A 20,338-nucleotide genomic window follows, 5' to 3' on the forward strand; every position below is an offset into this window, starting at 1 on the left:
TGGCACTTGTGCTGGTGGCACGTGAAAAGACATCCAAGCAAGGTCATTGCCAGTGCCGCTGGACTGACTCCTGTGCAGGTGGCACGTAAAATACACCTTTTTGAGCGTGGTTGTTGCCAGTACCACCTGACTGGCCTTTGTGCCGGTGGCACGTAAAAGCACTGATACACTCTCGGAGTGGTTGGCGTTAGGAAGGGCATCCAGCTGTAGAAACTCTGCCAAATCAGATTGGAGCCTGGTGCAGCCATCTGGTTCACCAGTCCTCAGTCAAATCGTCCAACCCATGCTAGCATGGAAAGCGGACGTTAAACGATGATGATGATGATGATGACATACATATGTACACATATACATGCATATTCACACATGTACATATATATAATATGTGTGTGCATGGCTATGTGGTAAGAAGCTTGCTTCCCAACAGCATGATTTCAGGTTCAGTCTCACTGTGTGGCACCTTGAGCAAGTGTCTTCTACTATAGCCTTGGGTCAACCAAAGCCTTATGAGTGGATTTGGCAGACAGAAACTGAAAGAAGCCCATCATATATGTATGTATGTATGTATGTATGCATGTATGTATATATATATATCTGTGTGTGACTTTGTGTCTGTGTTTGTCCCACCATCACTGTTTGACAACTGGTGTTGGTGTGTTTACATCTCCATAACTTAGCAGTTTGGCAAAAGAGACTGAACAGGTACTAGGTTTTAAAAACAAATAAGTCCGAGGTTTGATTCGTTCAACTTGAACCCTTCAAGGCAGTGCTCCAGCATGGCCACAATCATATGACTGAAACAAGTAAAAGAATAAAAGAGTGTGTGTGTGTGTGTGTATATATACATATATATATATGTATATATATATATATATATATATATATATATATATATATATATATATATATATATATATATATATATATTTATATATATATACATATATATATATACATACATACATACATATATATATATATATATATATATATATATATATATATATATATACATATATATATGTATATATACACACATATATATATAGTGAGAATTTACAAAAAAAAGATGAAGACGGGTGTGTAAACAACAAACAGATATATTAGTTTAACACTCAGGAAGTGAGAAAGTCTTTTACGTTTTGAGCCTACGCTCTTCGACAGAAAGGAACACAGAAATAAACAGGAAGAGAAAATAAAAAAAAGCTTTAGTGGTTAGACTTTCACATAAGGACGGATGAGAAATTGCTCAATCTGTCAAAAGTGAGATAAAAAATATAAACAAAGTACAGAAAGTACTTATTGGAGACATGCAGTTTTCTGATGACACAAAAGTGGCAACATACTGCCGGGGAACAGGTGCAATAACTTATGAACCAGTTCACGAGAACTACTCAAGACTTCAGCATTGCGAATTAAATAACAGCGTAACCATTTGTTATCATTAGCTATGCTCTTGATTTATGGGGAAAGAGTAGATGGAGTTTTTTAATGGCTTCCTTCCCCAATCCATCAGAAGACTTCCTCCTATTTTCAGCACATCAAGAGCATAAAAAATATAAATGTATTTATATTAATTTTAACCCACGGTGGTTTTTTTTTTAATTCTTTTAACTTGTTTCAGTCATTTTGACTGTGACCATGCTGGAGCACTACCTTTAGATGAACAAATTGACCCCCAAGACTTATTCTTTATAAGCCTAGTATTTATTCTGTTGGTTTCTTTTGCTGAACCGCTAAGTTGCAGAGACATAAACACACCAACATCAGTTGTCAAGTGATGGTGAGGGACAAGCACAGACACAGACACACACACACACACACACATGACGGGCTTCTTTCAGTTTCTGTCTACCAAATCCACTCACAAGGCTTTGGTCAGCCCAAGGCTGTAGTAGAAGACACTTGCCCAAGGTGCCATGCAGTGGGACTGAACACAGATCCATGTGGTTGTGAAGCAAAGCCATTCCGGTGTCTATAAATTTTTAGAACTTATTTCTGTTTTTCTGATTTAACTAGTGTTGTGTGTAATTCTGTTTTCAAATTTTGGCATAAGGACAGTAATCTTATCCGAGGGGTTAAGGTGATTACATTCTCCCCCGATGGAATCCCTTACTTGTTTTCCCAGTACGAGATCCCATATTCCTAGTGTATTTGGCGGTGTGAATCCCAGTGTATGACTGGAGTGTTAAGAGGGAAATTGACAAAATAACATGTTTATATTATCTGTGTGAGACATCACAGCTACGGACATATTGTAAGAATGTCACAAGACTGTATCAGGACAATTACATCCCTGAGGACAATTATCTCTGACGACAACTACCCTCTAGGACAGTTACCCTATTTTGTTAATTATCCCCCCCCCCCGCACCTCCAATATATTAATAAGTCTTAAATCATCATCTGTTGTCCTCAGGGGTAATTGTCCATAGGTGGTAAATGTCCTAGACTCCACTAATCCAAGCCACCCAGTAGGAAACTTACTAGGGGTAGATCAAGAACAGAATGGTTGGATAATATCATGCCTGAGAATGCAGCTGGAAAGATGACTGTTTGTGATAGGATCCTATAAAAGGGTGCTACCCTTCTGACACTATGGAGGAGGTACCTGAGATTCTACCCTGATGATCTTCCCAGGAACAGTGGAAGGAGAAGATGGATGAATGGATGAATGGATAGATGGATGGATAGATAGATAGATAGATAGATAGATAGATATGGATATAGATATACATATATACATAAATATGTGCATACGTATACTCACACCCATACACACATTTGTTATACTTAACAAGTGAAAATATCAAATTCATTTGAAATGTAAAACATCGTTATTACTAATGAAAATATTTTATAGGTTGTGATCATATTGCATTAATTTTTTTTTACCTCATCAGAAATATTTGAAATAATTTAACATTATATTATTCATTCTTAAAATAAAACAAAAGTAGAAGAAAAGACCAGTCTTTCAAAACAGTCAGAGACAGACAAACAGAGACAGAAACAAATGAAAATAAACAAAGAAAGAAAGTGAGCATGAGAACAAAGAAGAGGAAGATGGTATATTATGCACAAGCTATGTTTCCAAAGTTGTTTTCAAAGTGCTGTTAGGTTTGTTTATAGAATTTAAATAAAGGAATCAAAATTTTTATTAAAATACTCAACTTCTGATGCTGGTGAACTATGATGTGGTTTAGGGGAGATAACAAAATCACATAAGATGTTAATGTTAATATTTTAAATATTTCTTGTTAGTTCACATGAAAAGTATTAAAAATTAAGATTTTCATCTGTTAAAAATCTAAGGTCTCTTCTTTAGGAGTTTGCAGCATTGTTTGGAAACAGAATTTAATTAATTTAAAGATAGTTAGTTAATCAAAATGCAGACTCATTTCATTGAAATCCATACCAAATTAATTCATTAAAAGCAGTGGTAATGAAGATTATGAGGGTAAGTCTACAGATTAATGTTTTTTTTTTTTGTTTTTCTTCCGTGAATATGCCAAGTTTAATCACAATCAGAATTAGATTAATTTAAAGATACCAATTTGATTAAATGAAATCTGAACCAAACAATTTCAAAATGATCTAATGAATTTGACTGCTTAACCATAAGTTCACTCAACAGGCTTGAATGAAGAAGGAATGGTGATGATGATGATGACGATCATGATGGTGGCAGTGGTAGTGGTGGTGGTCTTGGTGTCAGCAGTGGTGGTGACAGTGGTAGTGGTCATGCTGGTGATCTTCCTGGCAGTGATGATGATGATGATGATTGTAGAAAAGGAGAATACATAGTAATTCTTACAAATGTTGAACAGGAAGGAGATTTATGAAATTAAGATAATTAGTATGAGTAAAGGATAAGGATCAAAATTTTTAAAATGTAGAGAGTGAAAAAAATTAATACCTTCATTGCATGCTTTTATATCTAACCCCCACACTGCACACACTTGGCCAATCTAATCAAAATCTACCCTTTTCCACTTTTCTAAGTTCTCCTTTCTGTATACATACATGCCAAGTGCAGAAATCCCTTTGGCTACTTTAAACAAATAAGGTCACTGACCTTGACAGTATTCCTTCCACTACACGAAACCCTTTAGCATTTAAACCGACAGTATCCAGCTCAAATATTCTCCCTGTTTTATATTCAAACTGGCCAGATCTGGCTTCTTACATCTATCCAACAAGATTATTTCAAAAATAAACAACCACATCATCAAAATCTCATAGCTATGAGATAATGCATTATTATTAAAAACAATGTGAATAAGCATCACATTTTACAGAATAATTTGAATGCTAAAGGGTTATACTGCCCATATCCAGCCCAAATATTCTACTTGTTTTATATTCAAACTGGCCAGATCTGACCTTTCACTCCTATTCAACTATGTCATTCTAAAAAGTACTCAGTTATATCATTAAAATCTTGAAGCTGTGAGATAATGCATGGTTAATTCAAAATAATGTGTATAACTAAGCGTTACCTTTGACAGAGTGATTTGACCCGCCTGAAACTGCCCGTGGTTCTCTGATACAAATCCCTTGTTTTATCATGATCTTAATTAAAAATTTCCACCAAAAGTTCATGCTAATTTATGTTCCAAACACCAGAGTAATAATGATAAAGTTATTTTATTAAATTCTTTATTTTTTAAAAAATTGATTGAAACAAAGGCAGTGTGTTTTAATAGAAATAGGGTAATGTGCCCCAGAACTTAATCCCATATTCAGCAATTTCTTTCAGTCTCTTACTTTCTATCCCGACTTTTGGAAGCACACTTCAGTGAATCCCATTTAAAAGAAAAATAACTTTTCTAACCCAGTCTAATATCACACTATTGCTCTTACTTCTAACATTTCCAATAAATCACTAATGAACACATTACATCTTCTGGTCCATAGATATGCCATCTCTTCTTTCTGCTTTTGCTGTCATTAGCGTAATGGCCTCTGTTCCTCATAGCTGACTGGTCTCATACCTCCACTACTCAGGCACTTCAACCTACTTGTATCTTCACCTCCCATCACTCTTTTTGCATCCAAACTCTTCAGCCATGAACTGACCACTATGCAGGTCTTTTCTTCCTCAGAACATCAGCCCTCTAGAATCTCCAATTCAGTCATTATTTCCTGCAACAGTTTAAATGGTATAGTAAAAGAATTAACTTCACCTGTCTTAGAGGGCTTTCAAGGATCAAGGGCACAGCCTCTTCCTCCAGTCTCTGCAAGATAAAAATAAAAGGAATAAAACATAGTCATAAAAGTAGCTTCTATAGTTTATCTATACAACAGAGGTTGTAGAGTAAGGAACGACATTGTTTATATTGGATAAAAAAATGGTAAGAACGTAAAAATAATAACTGAATAAAATAATGATTAACATTTCAAAGAATAAACAAACATACAAAAGAATAAAAGAGAGCATAAAAATAATAATAATGATTTCTAAAATGGGCATGAGACTATATAAACGTAGTAATTATGTTATTATGGCTGCAGCAACAAAGTCCACCTGCCACACTTCTCGGTCCAACATCACAGCTTCAAGGTCCTGGATACATTCCAGGCCAATGTCTGTGACCGAGCTGTTGATGTAAGTGTAACAACATTTAATTCTTCTTACATCACCATGAAGTGGGTTCCACAAGACTAATTTGGATGCTTCTAATTCATGCAATAACCATCTGGTCATTGCATGCACCACTCTGAATTGGAAGCATCCAAATTAATTGCAGCTGTTTTTGCCTGGTCTTCTCACTGACTTTCAGCAAGTCTCCATAAAGGCATACATTTGTCATATGTTGCTGCCATTCTATTTTTGGGGCCATTTGTGGCTTCCTTGTGTAACAGCCATCTAGCCTGTTTGATAATTTCTTAGTCAGTGATCATGTTTCACTACCATATAATAACACTGATTCAACAGTTGCAATGAACAACTTGATTTTGATTTGCTTGGGCAATTTGGAGTTCCAGACCTTCTTTACCTTGTGACAGGCTGTCCGTGTTCATTTATACTTGCTTAGGAAGGAACTTATTTAACGAGTCATTTAACGACAAATTTAAATATGGACGGAACCTAGAGATGTCTTGGTATTTACCCCTTGTTCTTGATTTTTGTTTGATCCTTTGTTTGTTCTTAAATATATTTCCCTGAAGACGTGTAAGGCAAATTATATGTTTGACTTAAATTTGACAGTCAAATATAGCCTTATACAGAAATGTCGACATAGGAATAAATTTCAATAATAATGGATATTAGCGTCAAAACTCTCTTTTAAATTTAAAACTTAGTATATATATATATATATATATATATATATATATATACTCACATACACATGCACATATGTATATATACACATGTACATATGTATATATACACATGTACATATGTATATATATATATATATACACACACACATGTACGTATATATGTATGTGTGTTTTTGTGTGTGTGTGTGTGTGTGTGTGTGTGTGTTTGTGTGTGTGTGTGTGTGTGTGTGTGTGTGTGTGTGTAAAAATATATGTGCTGGGCTTCCACACAGTTTTCATCTACTAAATTCACTGAAAAGGCTGTTGTTGGCCCAGAGTTATAGTAGAAGACACTTGCTCAAGATGCTGCACAGTGGAACTGGACCCAAAACCATGTGACTGCAAAGAAAGCTTCTAAACCACACAGCCATGCCTGTACTTCTGAAATCTTTCTATCAAAATTATTAGAGAACTTTTACCCATAGTGAATTTTTTTTCACATGGGAAGTACTGTCACTCAGTGTCTAACTTTGATTCAAGATTGACATTGAAGATGTAAAATCATTGTAAGCATAACCAATGCAAAATTGCATCATAATTCATCTCAGATACTAAAGTAATGTGCTATTTCTTTCTGGAATAGCAAATTAATGTTTTCATATTCACTTAACACAGGCCTCATAAATGTTAAATAAAGTTCATTAGTTTCATCTGAGTACATAGCATGTAATTACTTTCCATAATACTGGCTTCAACTAGAAGATGCCATTTGAAAATGTAATTTTAATGAATCCCACTGATTAAGAATTCTTTATACAGTTATATCACACTAACCACCTTGTGGCTGAAGGGGAAGTCGTTTTCAAAGGTTCTTCACTATAATTAATTAATTTCTGTATCTCTATGTACAGTTCTCTTTGCAGTGCTGCTCTGTGGAACCAGTAGTAAGTTTCTCTTAAAAGTTAGTTAATGTTGGAAGGTAATTCTTCAGCAGTATAATATATATATATATATGATGGTAGTCTGTCATGGTCTGAGAAAGACAGTTCTACAATTTCTTGCTGAAAACCTGCATAAATGATTTGTTTATTGTGATCAAATGCCTGTGCTGTGTTGTACATTAGCTCACCCCTTCCATCAAATTGACATTGCCTGAACAGGTTCACAGTGTATAACATGTCAGAAGTCAAAATGATTACAGAGTAACGGGATATGAAGTGTTTTGCTCAAAAACGCAATTCACTACCTGGTTCAGGAACTGAAACCACAATCTCGCAATTGTAAGTACAACACTCCTAACTACCAGGCCATGTACCTTCATTTCAGCAGTATGGAACATGCTAAATCAGTGGTTCTCAACTGAGATCCACATAACCATTGGGAGTCCATATAAGATTTTGTTGAAGTTTATGCGCAATAAATTGGTGATGTTTCTACAATACACAAAATATTTTAACAATTTAGTTTATACAATTCCTAATGATATTTTCAACTATCAGGTAAAGTCAAGACAAGACAATGGACACACACACACTCACTCACACACACACACACATTCACACACACACACACACATACATACATATAGATATATGTGATGGGCTTCTTTCAGTTTTCATCAACCAAATTCACCCACAAAGCTTTGGTCACCCAGGGGCTGTAGTAGAAGACACTTGCCTAGGGTGTCATATAATGGAACTGAACCTTGAACCATTTGGTTATTATTGTTTCAACAATTAAGCAGAGCACTTTAATCAAGGTGAACATGAATAAGTAACATTAGAATTTACTAGCAGAAAGATCACCCTGCGGGCGGTTTTCTGCTGGACCCTTCATATTTTCACATTTGATTCCAAATTCTAATAATTTTTATATTTTATGTCTATTTCTTTGTATAATACTTCTTACTTGCTTAGTAAATATTGCTTTCATTATTTTATCACAATCATAATTTCCCTTTTTTAAACAAACATCATGGTAGTCCAACAACAGGGAGGAGTAGTCTGTCAAGTTTTACCTTCCCCTCAAAGCAACATAGAGATTTCAATTCAGCAGCCCATCTGTAAGCTTTGCAGTGTGTGTGTGAGAAAGGTGGGGGTGGAGAACATTGCAAACAATGAATGAAATAAACATGAAATGAAAAAAATCATATAATTAAAAGGGCATTACTACATATGCATACACCTCCAACGTTGTCACCTCATAACATCCAGAAAAATGGATACTTTTTAGCAAAATTTTCTACAAATACTGCTTAGACATTGAGGCTTCAAAGTATATAAGGATTTATTGGAAAGAATTTTTACAGGGGAGTGGAGAGAGGGGTTTCGAAAAATTCTCATGATCTGACTTTTTTCCCTCATAACATTCAGGAAGATGGGTATCTTTTAATGAAAATTTATACAAATCCCTTTCAAATGGCATAGAATATGATTATAAAGAGATTTGTGGGGAAAATCTTTTCGGGGATTTTTCCCCATTTTTTAAAAACCATAGCCTTCAAAATGATGGGGTTTAGGCATGGGGTGGGGCATCTTTGTATGAAAAAAGTTTTGAAAGCTCTTTTTTTACACCCTCTCCCTCATCATCCCACTCCAGACCTATTGTGGCCAATTTGTTTTGCACTTCAAAACCATGGGAAGAGTATTTCAGTAAAAAAAATTTTTTAAATTGTTAATATTTTCAGAGGGAAAAGTGATTGATTTAAGAGCAATTTGGTTGTCGTTTCCAGCACATCCAAAGACAACCCCCCTCGTTTCTTTATCACTCTCGCATGTATTAATGTTTTTCAATATTTTTTCCCTATAAATACATTTATTATATGTTGTAAAAAAGAAAATTTGAGAAATTATGAATTTTTCGCAATCCCTCTCCCTGATCCCGATTGTTTCTGTTTAGAAATTAAAATATTGCAGAGCCTGAGAAGGTCATTGCTGGCATTTATCCACAGTGGTTTTAAAAAATTACAGAGATGTACTTGCATAGCAAGTGACTTGATCTGAGATCGTGTGCTGAAACAAAAACAATTGCAGCATGGAAGATGTTCGTAAGTCATTTAAGAACACACAAAAACTCTTAGTCTCACTTCAACATTAAAATTTCATTTGTGTTGAAATATTTTCATCACTTTCAAACCGCGACCTGTTCACTGACAAAATTTCACAAAAGTGATGCAGCATGAAGTTTTGTCAGTGAACAACACACACATGCACACAGTCATTGCTTTTCATTTGTGTGTATGTGTATTTATGTGTGTGCATGAGTCTGTATTGGTGTGAGTGTATGTTACTGTTGAAGTCACTCATGCAACTTGTTTATGTATTTGGCGGTACAGAGTATTTGGAAACTGTGAATAAGGTGCAAGTTTCAAGTACTTGTCAGTAACTATTTTTTTCTCTCCTCATCTTCTAATAGTAATTACCAACTTTCTAGGCTCTTTTCACAAATATTTTGCATTCAAAAATCATACAGGTATTTCTAAAAATTTCTATTCTATAATGTCTTTACATTATATATACATTAATAGAATAAACTATCAGTTTTCCAAATAGTGAATTAAAACTTAAAAGAGAAAGTGAGAGACTTTGCAAAAAAAAATGGAATATGCTACAGTGAATGCATTGAATATTTAAATTTGTGAAGAATTGGATGCAGTGAATGCAATGAATATTTAAATTCATGAGAAATTGGAGTTTAAAAAATTCAATAAACTTGAGAAAATGAAATTATAGGAAATTTCTTAGAATATGAATTTATAAAATTAATTCCAGATGGTCAACTCTTTAATAATTGCTTTCTTTTAGTACTTTTAGTAATTGTTACATACCTAATTAATAAGCAGCTTTCTCCATTATAGTATAGATAAACCAATGTACTAAACAACATAAAACAGTAAATGTTTTTTTATTTAGCAATGTTGGTAGTTACCTTAGAACATGTTTTGATAGGGTCAAATGTCATGCTTGGCACCTGGTGTCTGCCAGTATTGAAGCATATTTTGCCAGTACCAACTTTAATGGGTGAAGTTACTAACCTTAATGACATCGTTTGAATAGAAATACATTTAAATATTCTTTAATTTACAACCACATTCTGCTATCTGCCCTTCTGATTCACAGATTGTAGTACCACCAATTTTACATTTTTTAAATGTTGGTAATTTTGATTAGAAATTTCACTTGATGATTTGTTGCTTAATCAGCATGTCACTGCTTGCTTGTTTATGTGATACACCTGATGAGTTGAGAGTGGGGTAATATATTATGTAACCTTATGAATATTGTGCAAACTGCATATCTGACTGTAACATGTTTATATTACAATAAAGATTCTTAATGAAATAATTGTAGCAGTACCAGATAACCCATTCAACTGTTCATATATATATATATATATATATATATATATATATTATATACAAACATATATATATATATATATATATATATATATATATTATATACAAACATATATATATATATATATATATACATGACAAGCTTCTTTCAATTTCTGTCTACCAAATCCACTCTCGAGGCTTTGGTTGGCTTCATGCTACAATAAAAGACACTTGTCCAAGCAACCATAGAATGGGACTGAACCCAGAACCATGTGGTAGAGAAGCAAACTTCTCACTACATATGCCTGCAACTACTGTTCTATTCTTTTGTCTCTAAATTTTTTTAATTCTTTATTTTACAAGTTTTGTAACATAAGTTTTATGTCACTTTAAGTTTGTTTGCTAAGGCACACTATAACTGATTTCTCATATTAATATTGATAAGAAAGCAGCAAGCTGGCAGAATCAGACAAAATATTTAACAGCATTTCTCTCAACTCTTTATGTTTGAGTTCAAATTCTACCAAGATCAACCTTTGCCTTTCATATTTTTGGAGATAATATAACATACAAGATGAACATTGTGGGTTGGTATAATCAACTTAATCCCTGCCCAAAATTTGCAACCATATTAATACTGCAGTTCTATATTTAAGAGATGAGGAATTATTTACCTTATTTACTTTTGACGGATATTTCTCCTCATCTTGTTTGTTGTTAACACAACGTTTCGGCTGATATAGCCTCCAGCCTTCGTCAGGTGTCTTGGGGAAATTTCGAACCTGGGTTCTCATTCCTAACGATGTTACTATTATTATTATATTATTATTATTACTATTATTAATCAGGTCGCTGCCATGAATCGAACTCGGAACCTTGGGGTTAGTAGCCCGCGCTCTTAACCACTACGCCATATGCCTTAAAATTCACCCCATAATTGCCCACGGGCATATGGTGTAGTGGTTAAGAGCGCGGGCTACTAACCCCAAGGTTCCGAGTTCGATTCACGGCAGCAACCTGATTAATAATAGTAATAATAATAATATAATAATAATAATATAATAATAATAATATAATAATAATAATAGTAACATCGATAGGAATGAGAACCCAGGTTCGAAATTTCCCCATGACACCTGATGAAGGTTGGAGGGTATATCAGCCGAAACGTTGTGTTAACAACAAACAAGATGAGGAGAAATATCCGTCAAATGTAAATAATGTAAACAATGTATATTAATACTGGTTAGGTTCACAATGAAATTAGCTTTATTCCATGTCTAAATGGATAAGTATTAGTAATATTGTGTGTTCCCCTTCACTACATCACCTGTCTCTGTCTGGAATTAAGGTAAATAATTTCATCCCTGATTCCTCACGATTCCAACTACATTCTTATTTTTATGATCATCTTCAAAGTCATAATCTTCTGTTATAATTAATTCTAATCACATCCGAAATGCTTTATAACATTATTGTTTTCAAATTTTGGGACAAGGCCAGGAAGTTTCTTTTTTCTTTGATTGGGAAACTAGTTGATTACATCGACCCCAATACTTAACTTGTGGACCCCAATCTTGGTGGTATTTGAACTCAGAACGTAAAGATGGGTGAAATGCTGCTCAGTATTTTGCCCAATACAGCAATGATTCAGCCAACTTACTACCTTACTTAATAAGAAAATAAAATCAGCATATTGGAGACAACCATCCCAGCCAACTTTGTTTCCTCATAACTTTCAGAAGAATGCATATATCTTGATGAAATTTTACAAAAATCAATTTACAATAATGTACATTATGATTATGTTAAAGATAATTAAGAAATCTTTAGTAGTAGTTTCAGACCATTTCCCCTACTCTTGATCGCATTTCCTCATAACTCTTTAAAATGTATATTTTTTAATGGACTTTTCCAGAAATTTGTTTTCAAGAGTGTAGAATAAGCATGGGAAATTTTTTTTAGAAGCAGACCACATCAGAGACATGACTCATCATCACTTGGGCAGCACTACTAAAAAAATTCAAGGTTATTTTTCATTAGGGGTGCCATTCAGAAAGTCCCGTGGGTTACAGTTAACTCATTACTGGTGTAGATTATATAAAACTAATGTTTCAAACACACAAATCTGACATAAAAAAGACAAATGCTGAAGTTAGGGGATGAATAATTAACTGAAACTCCTCTACATATACAAAAACCTATTTTCCATAAAAATTTCATCAAGATACATGTGCGTGGCTATGTGGTAAGAAGTTTGCTTTCCAACCACATGGTTCTGGGTTCAGTCCCACAGTGTGGCACCTTAGGCAAGTGCCTTCTACTATAGCCTCTGGCCAACCAAAGCCTTGTGAGTGGATTTCATAGACGGAAACTAAAAGAAGCCCGTCGTACATATCGATCGTCACCAGGAAAACCCCATAAACCAGTCTTTACAAGGATATATATATATATATATATATATATATATATATATATATGGGAGAATGTACGAAAAAAACAACAGACGAGGACAAGTGGTGTAAACAACAAAAGGATGTATTAGTATGACGCTCGGGAATACGGAAAGTCTTTAACGTTTCGAGCTACGCTCTTCAACAGAAAGAATACGGAGACAAGGAGAAAAACATGGAGAAAAAAAAATTGAATAGTGTTCAGTCAACGGTCAATCATAGTAATATATATATATATATATATATATATATATATATAAGAATTTAAGGATTGGAGAAAACGCATGTTATAATTGCATACTTTATTCCTACATATGTTTCAAAGGATTACAACCTGTGTGATCCATAGGGATCTTTGATATTAAAATTGTAACCTTCTCATCAGGGAAAGCATGGGAATCATCTTAAACGTAAGACATTATGACTGATTATGAAAACAATAGATGGATAAGGTTATGACTTGATTCATTTGAAAAAAACCGTTAGAGAATTGGACGCTGCCGGATAGTGTGTTGGACAACACATACCCATCAATGTGTAAGAGCTTACATGCATACATATGTATAAATGTGGACGTATGAGTGTGTATATATATATATATATATATATATATATATATATATATATATATATATGTATGTATATATATATATGTGTGTGTGTGTGTGTGTGTGTGTATATATATATATATGTATACATATGTATATACGGGTGCACATGTGTATGTGTGTATATACATATATATATGTATATGTGTGTGTGTGTGTGTATCAGTATGCATGTATATGTGTGTGTTTGTGTATGTGTATTTATGTATGCATGTACGCTCTTACACATTGATTGGTATGTGTTGTCCAACCCACTATCCGGCAGCGTCCAATTCTCTAACGGTTTTTTTCAAATGAATCAAGTCATAACTTTATCCATCTATTGTTTTCATAATCAGGTTGTAATCCTTTGAAACATATGTAGGAATAAAGTATGCAATTATAACATGCGTTTTCTCCAATCCTTAAATTCTTAAATATACTCAAATACCCAAAATTTCAAGGAGTTCCTGCCTTAAAAACAGGAACTAAACCACAGTTATTTTGTGTTCTTTGCTACATTGGTTTCTATTAAGCCATTTATTCTATCAGAAGAATTTTTATTCATTAAGATAGAAGAAATACACATAATTATATATATATATATATATATATATATATATATATATAAGGAAAGGGAAAACAAAACCATATATATATGTGTGTCTTGTTTCTGTATTTATCCCGCCCACACCGCTTGACAACCGATGTTGGTGTGTTTACATCCCAGTATCTTAGCGGTTCGGCAAAAATGAACCAATAGAATAAATTACTGGACTTTTAAAAATCAAGTACTGGGGTCTATTCATTCGACTAAAAATTCTTCAAGGTGGTGCCCCTGCATAGCTGCAGTCTAATGACTGAAACAAGTAAAAGGTAGATATTTTAGAAAGTTTTCATGAAATGAAGTCGAGATGGAGCCCTCAACTGTAGGTTTGTCCTTTAAATCGCCTAGTACATCAATCCTGGAAGATGAAAAGTTCAAGATCAGCTCGGCGGGGTTTGAACTAATTTCGTAAATGGCTATAAATACCACATTTTGTCCGAAGCTGTAACGATACTGCTAATCCATTCTGCCTGTAAGTCGCAGATGCTGTCAGTCAAGATTCCACCGGGATGTGAAATTCTCGAACACCATGCTGACTTATTTATTTTACTACACAGCTCTTTCATACTTTTTGCCATTATAATCTTTACTATGATGCTATAACTGTTCCATTCATAAATATTTCCACCGGCATTCGTCGACCAGATATTCTTGCTACAGATAATTAGTCAAGCCAAGTTTTTGTTATTGTTTTCTAGCGTATTTTTGTTTCCTTTTAAACCATAGTCACAAAACAAACCTGGTCGCTGTTTAGAAGAAAATTTATTGTAATACATAAAATACACATTGTGACATTTAGTTGACTTTATTGTCAATATAAGACTAGAAAAATATTTATTTATCCCTCTTTTTCTCTCTTCTGTCTTCGTCTGTATTTCCCTCACCGTTTCTTTCCCATCCCTTTATGTTTCCACTATACTCAACCGTTTGCTGTCTTTATTTCTACGTTTACTTTTAATTATTCTTTATATTTTCCTTTTCAGATTTTCATTCTTTACCCCGTACTTTCGTTTTTATTTTTCTTGCTGTTTCTATATCTATTTCTCCTCTTATTGATTCCTCAATCTTCCTAATTGATACTGTCCGTCTCTCTTCAATATCACCCTTTTTCCAGTTATTTATCCCAGTGTTGCTTTAGTTTTCGTTTTTGCTTCAATCTATTTCCCTGCCACTTTTCTCTCTCTCTCTCGCTCTGCTTCTAAGCCTCTATTCTGGCTATTTTTTCTCTTCATTTCCTCATAATTTAAAACGGGACCGTTTTGTTCTCTGTCTTCTCCCCATCTCCTTACGCGCGATTGCATGCGTGCACGCGCGCATGTACGCAGAAGTGGTTGTTCAATGAGGGGAGAGGAAAGAAAAGTCGTCTCGGATAGATGACGCAGTTCGACCTCACTTTCTAAAGGATTATGAAAAGGTCATCATCTTCAAATAAGCGTGAATAAAAAGAAATAAAGAAAAAAAAGCTGGAAGTCGAAAGATTTAAATAATGTGGTTGAAGAGAAAGAGGAAACAGGAGAGGAAGAAGGGTGAAGAGCACACGATCCAAGCTACTGGAAAATGTTATTGTTTGGTGTTTATGTGGGTGAGGGTTAATAAAAGCTATCATTGGTCCTAGAGGATTGAAAAGTAGAATAATTAAGATGTGAAGTTAAGATATTGATAATGGGTAAGAAAAGGAGAGATGAAAGGATAAAAGAGAGAAAGAGAGCTGGAAGATATGACTTTTTTTTTAATAAAGAAAGAAAGCGGAAGAGATAAAGTGACAAAAAAATCGAAATAGGAGAAGAAATAGTAAAAGAGTTTTCGAAAAGTAGATAGATGCGAGAAAAAGAATAAATGAAAGAAAGAAAGCAAAACGAAAAACGAGAAAAACAAGGTAAAACCGAAAGTAAGCAACACACTAACAGTATGAAGAAGAGAGAGAGAAAGGGAGATACGGATAAAGTTGATAGAAAATAAAGAGAAACAACTGAGAGAAAGAAAATAGAGATAGAAAGTAAATATTAAAGCGAGGTAAAGTAAAAGAAGTGATAAAGAATATTAACAAAGCATAAGAAAGCGATAGAGAGAAAAAGAATGAAAGAATGAGAGAGGCAATGTGGGGGAAGTAGTGGGCGGGAAAGCATGCACATGTGGTGTTTGTTGTATGCAATGGGAGCCTGAAGAGAAGTGACACTCACCACATCAAGAAGGGGATGAATGGAAACCGGTTTAGCTTTGTTTTGGGAGAGGCAGCTGCCAGAGTCATTGTAGGAAAAATAAAGGATACCTCAAATTAAACGACAGCTTTCAGCCAACATTCATAGTGTGAATGCTATTATATCTGTCCACAAAGGTACATGTACCACTTGTATGTATAGATATTAAAATAAAAATAACCATTTTTCGATATCAAAAAGTTAGTGGCTAACTACTGTGTATATAACAAAATATATTTCGAACTTGATATATAAAATACAATCACAACAAAAGGACTTGTGTATTTATACTGTATATAAATTTTTTAATGAAGTGAAATAAGGAAACAAATCAAAAGAAAAGAGAGAGAGAGAGAGGCAAAATTTTTCATAAAACGATAAGGAAAGAGAAGTGTAAACCGGACACACTATCAGTCCAAACAACAGGAAACAAAGTGTCGACAAAGGCCAGATTTGGCTTGTTTTAGGTCGGTAAGAAGTTTTTACTCTTCTATCAGCAACATCACCAGCACTGTTTTGGACAAATATACTATCCCATTCACCATCACCACACCACCGTTATCATGCAAGCAATGACAAGTCCTACAGTAACAACACCGTCTCTGAACACGTAAGATATATCTTCACACATATATATATATATATATAATGTGGCCTTATTTTTCCATTTATTTACCATTTCGTTTCCATGTGCGTTTGTTTTCTTCGCCTGTCATATTTTCTCGCTTTTCTTTTTCGTTTTCATTCAGTCTTTATATTATGTAGAAAACAATTTTTGTTCTTTTCACTAATAAAACACTATTTTAAATTTTTGTTGAGAAAGGGATTTAGTAGATTAAATTAATTTTCCTATGCTATTGTTGTTAATTTTATCGACTTCGGAACTATGAAGTGCATTCATTCACCCTTTTAGTTTCATTTGAGAGAAACATAATGTTGTTTCTTTCGGATGCACGCAGTCCGAATTTATTATAGTTGAAGTAAAAAAAAAAAAGGAGGGGGATTAATTAAGAAAAGTGACAGGCATCCCTTCTTTATAAAATATATTTATGATATAAAATATTTTAATTCAAAAGTCGAAACTCGGTTTGCCAAGAATATTTTTTTCACAGTATTCTTTCTTAACCCTAACGAGGCCTCACTAATTTCACAGGAACAAGTTTTTGAGGTTTTTATCTAAATTCAACTCAGAATGCTCATCCGAATATTTCCTCTATTTTATAGTGCGCACCTTTATTTTAATAACGATAGAAATTTGTAACTCAAAAGAAGTTTGAAAAAAAATCAGCTAGGAAAGGGCGATGCATAAAACTGTTGTTAAATGCAAGAGAGAAAATAAAACGGTTATTTTATAGAAACTAAACCATATGCTTGCGAAATTCTTTGAATTATCAAAACAAGAAAACTTTTTTGGATGAGAATAAAGTGAAATTGATATCAGAGATATAGACAGACAGGGATAAGGAGAGAGTCATCCCGCCCACGAGCGCAGGTGTGAATGGGGTACAAAATTTCCTCTGCCCTACAATAATCATTGTTGGGGTGCTGAAGGTACTTTTGTCCCAAGCACTGAGAGCCTTCGTTATGCAACCCACTCATTTGATACCCGAGAGAATTGAGGATTTTTCTGACAACTACAATCTTGCAATCCATTTCGTTGTATAGGAAATATGTGTACATAAAGACACATGTTAGCAGTTTGAATTAATAATATTGACAAACAATTCTTGGCTGGAAAGGCATGGACCTACACATGAATAGTTCTCTTTTATATATATTGAAGTTGTTATTTTTTTAACCTCGCGTCAGCCTCGATCCCACAAGCCTAATATTCCAGCAATGAAATTATCGTGTCTTTTTGTTTTATTTTGTATATGTATATGAACTAACAAATAGCAGTCGCCTTCGTTTTCGAAAGACAACATGGAGATTTGAGAGCTATTTCTAGCAAATGCAAATTGAGCTACTGCGTAGAGGGCACCCCCTGCTTTTGGCTCGATAACTATAAGGTCTTATGCGCCTGTAAAAACAAAAAGTCGGTTCCAGTTTTCCGATATTTTTCATCTTCAGTGCATCATTGCCACCACATCACATTAATTAATAGGCCTAAACATATTATGAATGAATTGTTAATATGTTAATGTCTCACATGTATTTATACATCAGATTTATTTACGTATTGAACAAAGTGAGAAATAGTGTTACTTAATTACAACGTAGTTTACTGAAAATATCGTGACGGAGAGTTGTAATAAAGTGTATAAGTTCTATTCGTCTCGGTCGCGAGTTCAAATTTCATTTGTAGTCAATTTCACTTTAATTCATTTGCAAGCTGTGAAATAAATGATAGACGAAATTGTCTGTACCCGCAATATGCTGAAATCCTTCTCAAGCGTACCTCTCGCACCTAATTCTAGAAAATCTGGCATGTGTTTTTATTTGTTTGTTTCTTTATTTTCCTTGTGGGCTGTCTTAAGTGTTATGTCAATCTAGTTGCTTTTAATTTTGAAACGAGGGATGTAAACGAATTCGTGTCGATGGAAATGGGATTGGTTATTTACATTCTTTGACCCATATGTTAGCGTATGTGACAATGTTGTGTGTAGGAGAGCTTCACAGAGGAAAATGTGTAGCAAATATGTGTATATTAAGACACATGTTAGCAGTTTGAATTAATAATGTTAAAATTCTTTATAGAAAATATGTACATAAGTGCATGTGTCCAGTTGTATATAAAAAAAAACCCTGAAATGCTATATATAAATATCCTAGTGTGTGTATAATATATACACTTACGTGAAAGTCGTATAAAAAAAAATCCTTGGATAGAAAAAGTCGAAGTTCCATCCCAAGAGTTTTTAACCCAATATTTACATGCTATTTATGCCCCCCCCCCACTCGGGAAGTATTTCACGTTCTTTAAGAGTTTATAAATTCTTACACTCACGTTTTTTTAAAGTTACCTTTGTAGACTCCCCTCCTTTTCCCACCAAACTACCGTTTAACGAAACCAGCAGCTGGAATAAATGTAGCGTAGACAGAGAAGAAATTCTTGAAGTGACAGTTCCGGGATAGAAGGGTTTCAGTAGTGCAAAATTTGGTGCGTGAGACAATTTAGGGATGACGGAAAGCGGATGCGTAGAGTTACTGTCGTATAGTCGATGGCCAACTCTGGCTGAGAGCAGACCTATGATGGAAGGCATTTTGCTCATGACTATCACTCCTCTTTTATGTGCAGGAAACCCTGGATGATGTTATACAACCTGTTCTCTGAGTGACTTCGGTTGCCATTTCTTGTTAAGTGACCTCTCAAAAGTTCCCGCGTTTTTTCGTGGGTGCATCTAAAGAGCTTTTAGAGTTGCAGTGGCTTCTATCGTAACTTAGAAATGACAGGCAGAAAGAGAGAGGTGGGGTGTGAAGATATTGGTGGTTGTTTGTGGCTTTTCCTCGGATGTTTGAAATGTTTTTAAACGAGGACAGGAAGCCGATAGCTATTAAACTCCCAGACAGTCCTCCAGTGTAACCTTTTTTTTTTTTTTTAAGACGATGTGGTTAGATTCAAGGATGGTCAAGCAACTAATTCTTGCAGATGAAGCGACCACGTAGTAGTTCAAGACCGATAGTTCCGAATTATAGAGGTTATCCTTCTTCAATATATTAATGTTTCCTTAGACATGAGGAATCTCTGTGGATAGGGAAAGCTGTTGGGTCTGGGGTGAACAACACTTTGAAAGTTAGGAAAAGGACAGTCACTCAGATATACACAATGAGCTTCCACACAATTTCTGTCTACCAAGTTCATTCATATAGCAGAAGACACTTTCCCAGGTGCTGCCTAATGGGACTGAGCCCGAGATCGCGTGATAGCACAGCGAGCTTCATAA

General features: G+C 34.4%; 1 protein-coding gene and 1 long non-coding RNA gene across 16 annotated transcripts in view; one reads left to right on the forward strand and one right to left on the reverse strand.

Annotated features, from left to right (window-relative positions):
• LOC106867691 (tumor protein p53-inducible protein 11) overlaps window positions 1-20,338 on the forward strand; it is a 546,722-nt gene that overhangs the window by 266,526 nt on the left and 259,858 nt on the right. For 4 of the 15 annotated variants that reach the window (XR_016242644.1, XR_016242638.1, XM_089355384.1 and 1 more), the window contains exon 1: window positions 16,240-17,064. The exons of 10 other annotated variants lie outside the window; for them this stretch is intronic. Coding sequence is in view for 2 of the 5 variants with exons in the window: in XM_089355384.1 (XP_089211510.1) it covers window positions 17,018-17,064 (47 nt within the window). In the remaining 3 variants the exon portion in view is untranslated. Of the gene's footprint in view, window positions 1-14,735; window positions 17,065-20,338 lie in introns of those variants that run through there. One more of the 15 variants, XR_016242643.1, reaches the window with a different exon arrangement.
• On the reverse strand, window positions 4,632-19,539 carry LOC128248387 (uncharacterized). Its single transcript, XR_008264626.2, has 2 exons — window positions 19,402-19,539; window positions 4,632-5,240 (listed from the first exon to the last, which is right to left on the reverse strand). It is a non-coding gene; the product is annotated as an uncharacterized LOC128248387 (long non-coding RNA).

Source organism: Octopus bimaculoides, chromosome 7, assembly GCF_046866305.1.
Source record: "Octopus bimaculoides isolate indiv1 chromosome 7, ASM4686630v1, whole genome shotgun sequence".
Lineage (NCBI taxonomy): Eukaryota > Metazoa > Mollusca > Cephalopoda > Octopoda > Octopodidae > Octopus > Octopus bimaculoides.